Source organism: Salvelinus fontinalis, chromosome 2 (genome assembly GCF_029448725.1).
Source record: "Salvelinus fontinalis isolate EN_2023a chromosome 2, ASM2944872v1, whole genome shotgun sequence".
In the NCBI taxonomy this organism is placed as follows: domain Eukaryota; kingdom Metazoa; phylum Chordata; class Actinopteri; order Salmoniformes; family Salmonidae; genus Salvelinus; species Salvelinus fontinalis.
The window spans coordinates 33,281,774-33,297,714 of record NC_074666.1 but is presented as its reverse complement, the minus strand read 5'-3'; the positions used below and the strand labels follow the sequence as shown (position 1 = coordinate 33,297,714).

At 45.2% G+C, this 15,941-nt stretch overlaps 1 protein-coding gene across 2 annotated transcripts in view; it reads right to left on the bottom strand.

Annotated features, from left to right (window-relative positions):
- Positions 1-941: 941 nt before the first annotated feature.
- Positions 942-15,941, bottom strand: part of igsf5a (immunoglobulin superfamily, member 5a) — a 30,767-nt gene continuing 15,767 nt past the window's right edge. Inside the window, exons 4-9 of one of the 2 annotated variants that reach the window (XM_055872480.1) lie at positions 8,250-8,540; positions 4,360-4,473; positions 3,493-3,517; positions 3,292-3,383; positions 2,955-3,022; positions 942-2,462 (exon numbers count right to left, since the gene is read on the bottom strand). In XM_055872480.1, coding sequence (XP_055728455.1) covers positions 2,355-2,462; positions 2,955-3,022; positions 3,292-3,383; positions 3,493-3,517; positions 4,360-4,473; positions 8,250-8,540 — 698 coding nt within the window. In that variant the 3' untranslated portion in view covers positions 942-2,354. The remainder of the gene's footprint in view (positions 2,463-2,954; positions 3,023-3,291; positions 3,384-3,492; positions 3,518-4,359; positions 4,474-8,249; positions 8,541-15,941) is intronic. The other variant, XM_055872490.1, reaches the window with a different exon arrangement.

Sequence of the window (15,941 nt, the reverse complement as noted above, 5' to 3'; positions counted from 1 at the left end):
AGCAGCACGGCCAGGTGAACTGGGGACAGCAAGGGGTCATCATGCCAGGTAGTCCTGAAGCATGGTCCTAGGGCTCAAGTCCTCCGAGAGAGAAAGAGAGAATTAGAGGGAGCATACTTAAATTCACACAGGACACCGGATAAGACAGGAGAAATACTCCAGATATAACAGACTGACCCTAGCAACCCGACACATAAACTACTGCAGCATAAATACTGGAGGCTGAGACAGGAGGGGTCAGGAGACACTGTGGCCCCATCCGATGATACCCCCACCCTCGGACAGGGCCAAACAGGCAGGATATAACCCTACCCACTTTGCCAAAGCACAGCCCCCACACCACTAGAGGGATATCTCCAACCACCAACTTACCATCCTGAGACAAGGCCGAGTATAGCCCACAAGATCTCCGCCACGGCACAACCCAAGGGGGGGCGCCAACCCTTTTTGATTTGTTGAACACTTTTTGGGTTATTACATGATTCCATATGTGTAATTTCATCGTTTTTTTTATCTCTTCACTGTTATTCTACAATGTAGAAAATAGTAAAAATAAAGAGAAACCCTTGAATGAGTAGGTGTGTCCAAACTTTTGACTGGTATTGTAGGTTTGAGGTAGAACGTCCTTGTATGTGTGGTTGAGTGTATTTCTGTCAACCATCCTCTTTAATTGATTCATTAGTCCAAGCAGCATTGTTATGCATCACCATGATGCAGATGATGTCATTTCAGATTAGAAAGCACTGAGATCCACTGATGCAGGCTGACCGATTGACTCTCCATGGCTTTTACACCCCATGGATTTTGGAAACTTTACCTCTGAAATGGTCATTATTATTTACCATGCTTATGTTGCACTCTGAAATGTCATATTAGTCACGGTAATGTCCTTTGTAGGAAAATTAGAAAGTGTTTATTGATTACATCATACATCACTAGACTTGACCTGGTCAAAACAATTTGACATACTTCATCTGGTAAATCCCTTCCTCACAATTACAAGATGTTGCATATTACAATAAACAATTGTTAAATGGAATGGAGGTCACTCATATGGAATTGTTGTCATTTTTATTATAAATATAGAATTGATTTATTATGATTAAGTTTTGTTTGAACAAAAAGGCCCATGATTATGTAGTTATTACACTATGATAATGATGGAAGACTCTTATAGGAAATTGCTACACCATCATGTTTTTGGAGTATGACAAAACTTTGTTTCGGGTAGGGTTGAAATACATTCCCTGGTTTTCCGGATGATTGCTGAAATTAAGAGGGAATAAGCAGGAAATGGAATCCGCCTTCCTGGATTTCTAGAAAACCTGGACATTTCTGGAAAGTTACCATAATTTTGCCACCCTAGTCTCGGGTAATTGCGCTTCTCAATATGTCTACCGAATCACATTGCATACACGCCATTAACAAAATAGACCTATGGGGTAACATTCCAGAAGAGAATACATTTGAACATTGATATAGGCCTAAACCTGAATGGCTGGAGCAGTGAGAGTTCCAACAGACTCAGACACCTTCTTATGGGCTGAAGGGAATGTGGAGGATTCTCTCTGAGCACTTCAGCTCACTGTCATAAACCTCTGGTTCAATCATGCTGAATTTATGAGGCCCACCACAATGCTAGCTGGTACAGTAGATAGAAATGTGGCGGTGCTGGGGCTGTGGGGGGACAAGCTCTTAACCTAACAGAGTTATGGAGCCCTGTGCTCATGACGGAGTATTGAGAGGCAGGCCTTGGTGCATCAATCAGTTTGTCGGAGTTTCCATCACATTTACCTTGCATGTCCGAACCTTACTGTCAAAGAGAATTTGGGTGCGTGCTTATGGACTAATTTACACCCAGTTTGCCATTATATAAAACCATATGGAAATGCATAGCTTGCCCAGTGTGACAATTATTTATCTTCCATGTACTTAATAAACATTGGCCCCCTCCAGGTCTCCCTTGTAAAAGAGATCTTTCGACCTCAATTGGTCAACCTGGTTTTTCAAGTTTACACTGCTCCCCATACAGAAATTTAAAAAGCAGATTGTGTCCTTTACCCCTCTGATGTTCTCCTAAAACTCAAGGAGAATTTGTTTGGTTGGCATCATATGCTCCTGCCCTTAGTTGATATAGATGTGTTTTGACATTATTTGGCCTGGTAGGTTGCCCTACAAGCAAACCCTTCGAGGCTTAGTTCCAAAATAGAGGAACCACTTTGTTTCAAAAGTTGGGGAAGTTTCCAAAATAAAAACATGAAGAGCAGAGAAGGGAAACATTAAAACATTTAGAGAACATTTGACATATTTTACAGCTTGATTCTGCTGTATATGAGTAAGATTGTACAATTCCTTCACACAATAGTAACATGTCTGTGTTTCCTGACACCAGTTCCACCCAGGATGTTGTATGCACTGGCATGGCCATTTGCTGCCTGGTTACCGTTGACAAGATCAGGAATCTGGTAAACAAAAGCAAAACATAGTTTACAGTGTATACACTTCCCTAAATGTGTCCCAAATGATACATGTGGTTTAGAGTTTATGTTTAAAAAATAGCACAGTAACACTTTACAGCTCTCTCGCACTCTCTCTTTTAGGGTTGTTGGTTCAATTCCCACGCGGGACCAGTACGAAAAAGTACATATGCACTCACTATTGTAAATCGCTCTGGATAAGAGTGTCTGCTAAATGACTAGAATGTAAAATGACTAATAATCTTCAGCTGAAAATGCAATCCCCCTGAAATTCTTAGGTTATGACTTATTACAGTTGACTTTAATATTACATTTGTTAAGTTTTATGAGGTACTTCTTACCAGACTCATTACTGTAATGAAAACTAATCAATTACACTGTAAATAAATCATACAGAATAAATTGGCATCTGAAGAAATTAATAAATCCACATCTAAATCTAGAGGCCACCTCATGTGTCAATGTATTATTACGTACCTCAAAATGTTTTGTATAGTTAGTCTGGATGTAACCACTGTCGTTGAATTCACTGTGGGTGACACCTGCTGTAAGAAAGATACATCTCAGTATTTTACCATTGGAGTGTTTCCAGGGATAGAAGAATGTGTACACATGTGACAGCATGGCTGTGAACATGTGACAGCAAGTGGCTTATATAAACATACCATGACAAAATTAAAGAATTTTGTTAACATTAAAAATGTGTTCTGTTAATCGAAAAGTCATTATAATCTGTGTGTAGGCATAAGTGCCTATGCGGGCGCATGTGTGTGCATTTGTGGGTGTGTGTAAAGACAGAAATGATAGCTCCTACTTGTTTGGCCGTCTATCACGTATGCAGGGTTTTCCTTGCCCTGTTTCTGTCCCACTGCACCACCACTCATCTGGATCTGGGACCCTGTTCTCCTGGGAAACATCAAACACTTCACAGCAACAATCACACTATAAACCTCACATAATGATCAAGGTAACTGATCTGGTAATTGGGGACAAAATGGTAGCAGAACTCTCTTACCCCATTTCCTTCTGGTAGCTGGATTCTGAAATGAACCCCCGAGAGAAAATAATAATGAATCAGGTATAGACATGTGTTGCTTTAGTTGATGGTAATTATGCCATGATGAATCTAGTAGGTCAAACTTTATTTGGATAGTCCATCTGTAGATGCTATCTACGGACTATCAGTAACATTTCAACTAACTATCTACTAACCCTAACACTAGCTCTAACCCTAACCTTAACCTTACCCTAACCCTTATTCTAAACCTAACCCTAACCTTAGCAAGCACTTGCTTATCAACAGATAGTTTGTTGATAGTATGACCATCAGTAGAGCATCTACAGATGGAAGATCCGGACTATCTAAATAAAGTGTGACCGAATTAATTCTCCAACATTTGTCGCCTACTGGTAGGTGTTATAGACCTATAGTCAGAGTTTTGATATTAGACCTCATGTGTACCCTTTCAGACAGTGAGTAATCTACATCCACAAATGATCATACATTAACCTTTATACTCATTAGAAAGTTTACTGCAAGTCAATCTCTTTGTTGGCATCTCCTCTGTTGCTTGTTGAGCTATCTTGTATGCATCGGACAGACGAGAGGCAAGCAGCGGGAGCCAAACAGTCCTAAAGTCACTATATTTTCTGACTGGTGTGTCCTGTATTTAGATGAAGGCCTCTGCATATATCTCACCCTGTCATTGTCCTAATAGAGGACCTCAGTGAGACCTGTCCTGACTCAGTCTACTTGTTTTCTACTTTCTACTTTCTACTTTCTTCAGTGAAACAGAGCAAGAGGCTCGATTTGGGCATGACTCCTGCTCCTTGGACTACATGGGGGTTTGACCTTGATACAAGCTAAAGAAAGGCTTCTTACTTGCTTCTTTTCTGCGTTTGCAGCAGAAGACGATTCCAAGGATGAGCAGCACCAGCAGAGCGAAGCCACCGATGGAACAAACGACAGCGATGAGCACAGTCCAGTCATGGGGCTCTGGTGAAACAGTGGTCTCGAGATAAGTAAGAGTTAGTGAGTTAGTATGTATGGTTAGTAAATATCACAATGTAGACTGACATCTTAGCCTTAAACTCAGTTGGCTATTGAGACAGTAGGTTCTATTGTAAGTCCAACCTGCCACTAGTTGTTACAGTACTAAAGTAATCAAATGTGTGACGGAACTACAGAAAATTATAAATGGCAATGTATGGGAGTTTTTCATATACATATAATATGGAGCCTCTGTGCTCTTGGAAAAAATACACAACTTTTATCATGTAAGTATCTACCTGCATAAACAAAGAATTCATTCACTTATTTAATGTAATAAGTAATTATGGAAAAATAATCACGGTCCCACAGAACAGTACAAAGGCATATGTTAAGGGAGGTAGCTCTTATCCTTTCTCAGAGGATTTTCTCATATTTTTTATTGCTCTACAAATTGTAAGGCCAGCCAGGATCATCAGCTTTTAATTGTGATTTTTGGCAGCACCTCAACTTGGCCAGGAACCCATAAAATCCTTTCCTGACTTCGCAAGGGTTCCCATTTCTGACAGTGTAAGCAGACCTCACTAAATCCTATCCATGTTGAAGGTACTGTCCAGGCTACTGGAAGTGACCAGACAGGGCCGGCACTATGGGCTGGCCGTAGGGGGAATGGCCCCCCCTACCTTACCTCCTTCCCAAATAAAACATTTCAACATTGATCATTTATTTGATCGAGAAGCAAACAGAAAAACTGATCAATCTCAGATAGGTTACCTTCGCACGTACCTCACCGGAGAAAGAATCCGAGCGAGCAAAACAGCGCCCCTCTGTCTCAGTATGTGTAGCCAACGTATCTGATGCTGCCTGGCCAAAAAGAATATTGCATATCATACTATTTTTGGCCAGACAGCATCAGATACATGGGCTACATACAGTAAGACAGAAAAACACTGTTTCGCACGCTCGGGTGCCTTCTCTGGTGAGATAGTATTAGCCACTTGCGAATTGAAGGAAAGTTGGCGAGTGCACAGTGTACTGTTTGGATGCTGGAATTATTTTGGACAAACATGCGAAGGTAACCTACTTTTGAAGTGATTTGTTTGACAATCAGATAAAAACATCAGACTGGTTGTGTTCATGCACATTAAAATGTAAGATCATCAAGGACAACAACCACCCGAGCCACTGCCTGTTCACCCCGCAACCATCCAGAAATCGAGGTCAGTACAGGTGCATCAAAGCTGGGACCGAGAGACTGAAAAACAGCTTATATCTCAAGGCCATCAGACTGTTAAACAGCCATCACTAACACAGAGAGGCTGCTGCCTACATACAGACTCGAATCCTTGGCCACTTTAATAAATTGATTACTATTCACTTTAAATAATGCCACATTAATAATGTTTACATTACTCATCTCATATGTATATACAGTTGAAGTCAGAAGTTTTCATACATTTAGGTTGGAGTCATTAAAACTCGTTTTTCAACCACTCCACAAATTTCTTGTTAACAAACTATAGTTTTGGCAAGTCGGTTAGGACATCTACTTTGTGTATGACACAAGTAATTTTTCCAACAATTGTTTACAGACAGATTATTTCACTTATAATTCACTGTATCACAATTCCAGTGGGTCAGAAGTTTACATACACTTAGTTGACTGTGCCTTTAAACAGCTTGGGAAATTCCAGAAAATTATGTCATGGCTTTAGAAGCTTCTGATAGGCTAATTGACATCATTTGAGTCAATTGGAGATGTACCTGTGGATGTATTTCAAGGCCTACCTTCAAACTCAGTGCCTCTTTGCTTGACATCATGGGAAAATCAAAAGGAATCAGCCAAGACCTCAGAAAACAAAATGTAGACCACCACAAGTCTGGTTCATCCTTGGGAGCAATTTCCAAATGCCAGAAGGTACCACGTTCATCTGTACAAACAATAGTACACAAGCATAAACACCATGGGACTACGCGGCCGTCATACCGCTCAAGAAGGAGATGCGTTCTGTCTCCTAGAGATGAACGCACTTTGGTGCGAAAAGTGCAAATCAATCCCAGAACAACAGCAAAGGACCTTGTGAAGATGCTGGAGGAAACAGGTACAAAAGTATCTATATCCACAGTAAAACGAGTTCTATAACGACATAACCTGTAAGGCTGTTTAATAAAGAAGAAGCCACTGCTCCAAAACCGTCATAAAAAAGCCAGACTACGGTTTGCAACTGCACATGGGGAAAAAGATCGTACTTTTTTGAGAAATGTCCTTTGGTCTGATGAAACAAAACTACTTTGTTTATGGACAAATTTTTATTTATTTATTTATTTTACCGTTATTTTACCAGGTAAGTTGACTGAGAACACGTTCTCATTTACAGCAACGACCTGGGGAATAGTTACAGGGGAGAGGTGGGGGATGAATGAGCCAATTGTAAACTGGGGATTATTAGGTGACCGTGATGGTTTGAGGGCCAGATTGGGAATTTAGCCAGGACACCGGGGTTAACACCCCTACTCAAACGATAAGTGCCATGGGATCTTTAATGACCTCAGAGAGTCAGGACACCCGTTTAACGTCCCATCCGAAAGACGGCACCCTACACAGGGCAGTGTCCCCAACTATAGAACTATTTGGCCATAATGACCATTGTTATTTTTGGAGGAAAAAGGGGATGCTTGCAAGCCGAAGAACATCATCCCAACCGTAAAGCACGGGGGTGGCAGCATCATGTTGTGGAGGTGCTTTGCTGCAGGAAGGACTGGTGCACTTAGATGATGGAACCATGAGGAAGTAAAATTATGTGGATATATTGAAGCAACATCTCAAGACATCAGTCAGGAAGTTAAAGCTTGGTCGCAAATGGGTCTTCCAAATGGACAATGACCCCAAACATACTTTCAAAATTGCTGGCAAAATGGCTTAAGGACAACAAAGTCAAGGTATTGGAGTGGCCATCACAAAGCCCTGACCTCAATCCTATAGACAATTTGTTGGCATAACTGAAAAAGCTTGTGCGAGCAAGGAGGCCTACAAACCTGACTCAGTTACACCAGCTCTGTCATGAGGAATGGGACAAAATTAACCCAACTTATTGTGGGAAGCTTGTGGAAGGCTACCCGAAACGTTTGACCCAAGTTAAACTATTTAAAGGCAATGCTCCCAAATACTAATTGAGTGTAAGTAAACTTCTGACCCACTGGGAATGTGATGAAATACATAAAAGCTGAAATAAATCATGCTCTCTGCTATTATTCTGACGTTTCACATTCTTAAAATAAAGTGGTAATCCCAACAGACCTAAGACAGGGAATTTTTACTAGGTTTAAATGTCAGGAATTGTGAAACACTGAGTTTAAATGTATTTGGCTAAGGTGTATGTAAACTTCCGACTTCAACTGTACTGTATTTTATACCACGTATTGCATCTTGCCTATGCTGCTCGGTCATCGCTCATCCATATATTTATATGTACATATTTTTATTCCATCCCTTTAGATTTGCATGTATTAGGTAGTTGTTGTAGAATTGTTTGATTATTTGTTGGATATTACTGCACTGTCGGAACTAGAAGCACAAGCATTTCCCTACACTTGCATTAACATCTGCTAACCATGTGTATGTGACCAATAAAATTTGATTTGATACATTTCTACAGTTATATTACATGTATTTACTATAAAAACGCATTTAAAATGTGTGCATGCCCTTGTCCCGTAAACAAAACGTGCCCCCCTATGGAAATCAAATGCCTGTCTATTTGAATAGTCAGAAGAGTTCTTACCAACCACCAGGTAGAAGGAGCTGGACAGTGGGGTGGTCAGGGCAGATACGCTGGCCAGGCACTTCACTTGGACACTGTTGACCCCACGGACAGTCAGGAGGCTGATGGAGTTATACAGACCGTCCAGGGCCTCACTGCTACTGTTGTAGCTGTTCTGGTCCACCACGACCCCATCCACCACCCAGCTCACTGTGGGCTTAGGGAACCAACCAGAGGCCTCACACCGGAAGATGGCCTGGTGGCCCTGGGCCACTGTCATGTTACCTCCCACAATCCTTACTGTGCCGCTCTCTGTGGAGACAAACAGAAGAGAACAGTCAGCAACCGTGAGGGATGACATCTTACATGAAACACAATGAATATACTGTAGTGTTAATGTTGGACCACCTACAGAGTGGATAATTCTACAAATGTAGGATCTTTTAATTTGAGCCAGTCTGCTACAGCAGGAAAATAATCCTGCATCTATGTGCTAGTATGGTAAATGCTTCCTGAATGTCATGACTTAACACTAGTCCCAGCTGAGGGTTGGCCACAATGTAAACAATCAATGTAATATCGACATCCATTCATTTGGATATTACTACTGTCTGCCTAGAGTATTGATACATGGAGGGGAATATGTTTGTAATCAGGTAGGTCCAAATCAGGGGAATGAGAAGTCCATCCATGCACCATACTGTATATCAGGTGTGAAGGTACAACCCAGATGCAGACCACGTGAAATAAACAATAGTTTAATATTCCAACAGGGCAGACAATGGACAGGTCAAGGCAGGCAGGGCTCAGACAACCAGAGGTGGGGCAACGGTACCGGGCAGCAGACAGGCTCAGGGAGACAAAGGGCTGTGAGACATGGGTTTGACTCTGGAGACATGAAAGGTGGGATAAATACGAAGGGTACGGGGCAACAGAAGATGAACAGCAGAGGGGCTAATGATCTTGGAGTTGGGTAACGGGTCGATAAACCGGGGGGAGAGATGGCGAGATTCCACCCGGAAGGGCAGATCCCGGGTGGATAGCCATACCTTCTTGAGGAGTGTTCTCTTCCAGGTATGACGACAGCGGTATACAAACATCTGGCCAGAAGGTATGCCGACCTCCTCTTCCTGCTCAGGGAAGAGTGGGGGCTGATACCCGAGAGAACACTCAAATGGTGAAAGGCCTGGAGCAGAGCAGGGAAGGGTGTTGCGGGCGTACTCCACCCACACCAGCTGCTGGCTCCAGGTGGTGGGGTTGGCGGAGACCTGGCAGCGCAGGGTGGTCTCGAGGTCATGGTTGGCTCACTCCGACTGGCCGTTAGACTGGGGGTGGAACCCAGAGGACAGGCGGGTCGACGACCCAATGAGGGTGCAGAACACCTTCCAGAACCGGGACGAATGAAGTGGGCGGCCTTGGAAAAGCGATCCACCGCAGTCAGGATGGCGGTGTTGCCATCAGACGGGGGGAGACCCGTGATGGAGTCCAGGGAGATTTGAGACCTGGGGCGATAAGAAATGGGCAGAGGTTGGAGGAGGCCAGCCGGAGTTTGTCGAGGGGTCTTGTTCCGTGCACAGACCGTGCAGGCGGCGACAAAGCCGGCAACGTCCAGAACCATGGTAGGCCACCAAAAGCTGTCGCATGTAGGCCAGGGTCTGCCGGTAGCCCGGGTGGCAGGCGAGCCTGGAGGAATGGGCCCACTCCAGGACCGTGGAGTGGACAGCGTCAGGTACAAACATCCTGTTATCTGGAACCCCCTAGGGTTTGGCTGGGACCGCTGTGCCTCCTGAACCTGTTTCCCGATACCCCAGCTGAGTGCCGTCGCCAGGCACAAGGTGGAAAGGATGGTCTCGGGCTCCGGGTGGTAGCTGAGGGGTTATAGCGGTGAGACATGGCATCCGGCTTGACGTTCTTGGACCCCGGCCGGTAGGAGAGGGAAAAGTTGAACCGGATAAACAGCAGGGCCCATCTCGCCTGCCTGGAGTTGAGGCTCTTGGTGGTGCGGAGATACTCCAGGTTTTTGTAGTCGGTCCACACAATGAACGGGTGTTCCGCCCCTTCGAGCCAGTGCCTCCATTCCTCCAATGCCATCTTCACCGCAAGAAGCTCCCGATTCCCCACATCGTAATTCCTCTCCGAGGAGGTGAGGCGGTGGGAGAAGAAGGCGCAGGGATGTAGCTTAAAACTTCTTTCTTTGTGATAGGTGGGACGGTAGCGTCCCACCTGGTCAACATCCGGTGAAATGGCAGCGCGCCAAATTCAAATAAATTACTATAAATATTAAACTTTCATGAAATCACAAGGGCAATACATCAAAATAAAGCTTAACTTGTTAATCCAGCCAACGTGTCAGATTTCAAAAAGGCTTTACGGCGAAAGCAAACCATGAGATTATCTGAGGACAGCGTCCAGCACACAAATGCATAACAAATCATTTTCAACCAGGGAGTTGCGACACGAAAGACAGAAATAGCGATATAATATTTGCCTTACCTTTGAAGATCGTCTTCTGTTGGCACTCCAAAAGGTCTCAGTTACATTACAAATTGTCCTTTTGTTCGATAGATTTCTTCTTTATATCCATAAAAACTCAGTTTAGCTGGCGCGCTTCAGTCAATAATCCACTCGGTTTCCATCGGTCAAAATGCATACAAAATGAATCCCAAACGTTTCCAATAAACTTATTCAAACAAGTCAATCAACGTTTATAATCAATCCTTAGGTACCCTAATACACAAATAAACAATACAATTTAAGACAGAGAATCGTTATTGTCTTTACCGGAGATAAACAAAAAGAATGCGCTATCTCGGCCATGCGCATGGAAACACTAGAGCCAAAATGGGATCCCTTAGAAAAACTACTTCTTCTCCCTCATTTTTCCAAAAAACAGCCTGAAACTCTTTCTAAATACTGTTGACATCTAGTGGAAGCCCTAGGAACTGCAATCGGGCACGATTTTGCCCTATTATAAAAGTGCCAACCATTGAAATCAGTGGTAGGATGAAAAAAAACAATTGGGGATGGTTTGTCCTCTGGGTTTCGCCTACCATTTCAGTTTTGTTATACTCACAGACATTATTTTAACAGTTTTCGAAACTTTAGAGTGCTTTCTATCCAAATCTACCAATTATTTGCATATCCTAGCTTCTGGGCCTGAGTAGCAGGCAGTTTACTTTGGGCACGCTTTTCATCCGGACGTCAAAATACCGCCCCCTATCCCAAAGAAGGGCAGAATGTTGGGACAGAACAAACTCCACTTTGACATCCGAAGCATCGTCCTACACCACAAACTGACCGGAATGGTCCGGATTAACCAGGATGGGAGCCGTGGTGAAGCGGTGTTTAAAGTCCCGGAACGCCCGGTCAGCGGCCTTGGACCACATGAACAAAACCTTGGTAGAGGTGAGGGCAGACAGGGGGGAGACCAGGGTGAGGTAACCCAGGATAAAGCGGTGATAAAAGTTGGCGAACCCCAGGAAGCGTTGCAGCTGCACCCTGGATGCAGGCTGAGGTCAATCCACCACCGCTTTCACCTTCTCGGGATCCATCTTGATGCTCCCAGCAGAGATGATGTAGCTCAGAAAGGGCACGGTGGAGCGATGGAACTCACACATTTCCGCCTTAACGAACAACTGGTCCTCCAGAAGGCGCTGGAGAACCTGCTGGACATGGAGCACGTGTTCTTGTGGGCAGCGGAAGAAGATGAGGATGTCATCAATTTAGACAAAGACAAAACTGTTCAGCATATCGCGGAGAACGTCATTCACTGGAGCCTGGAACACGGCAGGGGCGTAGGTGAGGCCAAAGAGCATGACCAGATATTCATAGTGGCCGCTGGCCGTGGTGAAGGCGGTTTTCCACTTGTCCCCCTCTCGTATCCGCAACAGGTGGTAGGCATTACTTAGATCCAGCTTGGAGAACACAGTGGCCCCCTGGGGCAGCTCGAAGACCGCGGAAATGAGTGGAGTGGATGACTGTTCTTTACAGTGATGTCATTGAGTCCCTGGTAGTCAATGCACGGGCACAGGGTCTTGTCCATCTTCTCCATGAAGAAGAACCCTGTGCCAGTGGGAGAGGAAGAAGGACAGATAAATCCAGTAGCTAGGGAGTCCCCAATGTAGTCCTCCATAGCCTTGGTTTCCGGTCTCGATGGCGAGTACAGACTCCCCCGGCGAAGCGTGGTGCTAGGGAAAGGGTCAATCCCGTCATAGGGGCGGTGCGGCGGAAGGGAAGTTGCCCTGGACTTACTGAACACCTCCCGGAGATCCTGGTACTCAGCGGGAATAGTGGAGAGATCCGGAACCACCTTCAAGGACCCAGGAAGACATCCCGGGGCAGGTTATGCCGACTTCAGACAATGAACTTGGCAGAACGAATTCAAGCCCATGATGGCACCCGTAGACCAGTTGATGAGTGGATTGTGTCACTGGAGCCAGGAGAATCCCAAAACCACGAAGATCTGGGGGGACTTGATGAGCAGGAACTGAACGGTCTTGCTGTGATTCCCTGACACACGTAGGTGTGGTTGATAGGAGTGGTATTATGGCTGACCCGACCTATAGAGCGCCCGTTCAATGCTCTAACATCAATGGTAATGGAGAGTGGCTGAGTGGGGATATTCAGCTCGGAATCCAGTGTGGCGTCCAAAAAGCTCTCATCGGCCCCAGAGTCAAGGAGGACCCAAATAGATTTGGACTGGTTTCCCCACAGCAGAATGACATGAAAATGGTTGTGAGTAAGGAAAGGAGAAAAGTCCCCCAATGGCCCACCAGAGTACTCGCTCCTACTGGTGAGCCTGCGCTTTTACCGTGCACGAGGACACAAAATGACCCGCAATACAAACAGTTCCTTGTGCTGATACGATGTTGCCATTCCGCTGGCGACAGCCCTGCCCTGCCTAGATGCATGGGCTCGGGAAACAGTGCCTTGGCCCTCCTCGGTGACTCTTGAGGAATGTAGGGAAATCTCGGGTGCTCTCGGCCACGGGACCGTCAGGGACTTCTGGGAGGACTCGGAGGCAAGTTGGAGTCCCTGGACGTGCGAGTGAAATCGAATTTCCTCTCGATCTGTCATTCCCGCAATCGCCCATTGATGTGGATGGTCAAAGCGATGAGGGAGTCAAAAATCTGTGGGTAACTCCCGAGCTGCAAGCTCCTCCTTAACCTCCTCCCAGTTGCTGTGCAGGAACATGACGAACAGTGGTTCTGGGTTCCACGCACTCTCAGCTGCCAAAGTACGGAATTCCACCGCATAGTCGGCCACAGTGCAGGCCTCCTGCCGGAGTTGGATTAGCTTCCGGGCAGCTTCTCTCCAGGAGAAAGGGGCATCAAGGACCTCCCTCACCTCTCCCACGAACCCCTCCAGGCTCTCGCATATGGCCGGCTGCTGTTCCCATACAGCGGTAGCCCAGGTGAGAGCCCTTCCAGACATCAGCGTGATGAGGAAAGCTATTTTGGAGCAATCCAAGGGGAAAGAGGAGGGCAGAAGCTCGAAACTGAGGGCACACTGAGCTAGAAATGCCTGAGAGGTGCTCGGCTCTCCATTAAAGCATTGCGCAGGAGGTAAAAAGGGCTCCTGGGAAGGTGGAGTGGCCGGTGGGGCGGCACTGCTAACTGCCAAATTGCTGAGGCGCGGTGGGGTTACCAGCAGCATGTCCAACGCCCGGTCATGGCGCTCAGACAATGTTTGGACCCCCTCCATCAGCCCATGAAGCAATTCCTCGTGCCGACCAATGGAGGCTCCTTAGGAGGAGATGGCGTTGCGCAGCTGGTCCGGGTCTGCTGGGTCAGTCATGGCCAGTTTGTACAATCAGGTGTGAAGGTAAGACCCAGATGCAGACCACGTCGAATAAACAATAGTTTAATATTCCAACAGGGGCAGGCAATAGACAGGTCAAGGCAGGCAGGGGTCAGTAAACCAGAGGTGGTAAACCAGAGGTATAAATACACAGGGGATAATGGGGAAGATTGGCGACACCTGGACGGGGGTGGAGACAATCTCAAAGACATGTGAAACAGATCAGGGTGTGACACCATAGGAACAAGACCAAATGAATATCCAATAAAAGTAATCCAATAGAGCCAGCAGAAGCCGCAATAAGATAAAGCCTAAAACCAGGTTTAGACCCTCTGTACATTAAAGCACCTGGGTGGAGGGCTGGTGGAGGATATAGCTGGTACATGTTTGATTCAGTTTATAATTGAATGGATGAGGGATCATAATATGCTGTGTGGGTTCTGGGTTTATCATTGTTAACAAGCTTCCCTGGGGGAATGGAATAACGAACACTAAGATGAACAGTAAATTGTAACCATGAATGTGTAAATGGCATAGCATCACCCAAGCCACTAGAGCAAGGAGTATAAAACAGAGTCAGCCAGGGACGACCACACTCGCATGATGAGTGCCCTTGCCTGAGATTTGAAGACTTGCATTAGCTCCCTAAGCTAATGCATAGGCTTTAGCTCAGTAGGCTAGCAGGATAGTAGTCTTATGGCACACAGGAGACCAGGGTTCAAATTCCGGTCAATCACACATTTTGCTGAAGTGCTAATAAAAACAGATGTCAGCTCTATAAAACAAAAAATGGCAAAAGAGTGTTCAATAAAGATCAACTGAATTGAGAATATTCATTCCCGTTGCGATTTATAATCAAATACCGAAAAAAAATGGACATCTTGTCTCCAGGCTGGAATCTTTGTCTCAGAACATCTGATGTCAAACTTTGTTCCTCTCTTTTTCGTGTGAACTCTACCATGTGGAAATAGGCAAAGTCAAATTTTGCATATCAATGAGCCTCCCCTTATGCATGGTGCAACTCTTCAAGATAGTCCATAACTGCTGAGCCCTACAAGGCATTTGCATATCCACAGTGTGTTTCCCTTATGCTTGGTTGGTTCTTCTATCATTTTGGGGATAGAAAAGTCACCATAAGGATAGTAAAGAAAAGGAAAATTATCCCTCGTGAGGACATTTCCAGCATGCCCATGAGGACAAAGGCTATTTTGGTTTAGGGTTAGGGTTGCAATTAGGATTAGGGTCAGAATTTGGGTTAGGGTAAGGGGTTAGTGGTTAGGTTTAGATTTAGGGTTAAGGTTAGGAGTTAGGTCTAGGTTACGGGATACGGGTTAGGGTAAGGGGTTAGGGAACATATTAATTGTAGTTCCCCACGAGGATAGAAGAACATAACGTGTGCGTGCGTTCGTGCGTGGACTGGCCTGAGGCTGCAGGAGAAACTCGCTGCTCTGAACTGTGCTGACCACTCTGTCTCCCATTCCATGTACCAAAATGCTGCCGTTGGTGAGGACATTCTCACCTTTACTGTTAAGGCGAGGCTGAAAGTTCTACCAACAAAATATAATCTGGCACTCTGGTACCCTGCAAACCATGACCAATTGAGTATTCTACATGAGTCACATATAATGGAGTCTATTGTCCATGTTGTTAATGTACACAAGCATAAACATTATTGTGTAAGGGGAAGCTGGTTTGATGTTGATGCCTTTGCCGAGAAGCTGCTTAAGTACCAGCCCAGCCTTCGGGTGTAGGTGCAAGATGGTGGTGCTGATATTTGGCAGTCTCGGCCACGTACACAGGATTGCAGTGCATGGCCTCCAGAATGCTGGCCTGCCAAAAACAAGGGCAAAGCAGTTGGCTAGGTACTGCTCTGTTTTCGCTGTCGTGGGTGTCATGTAAAAAATCTTCCCAGCG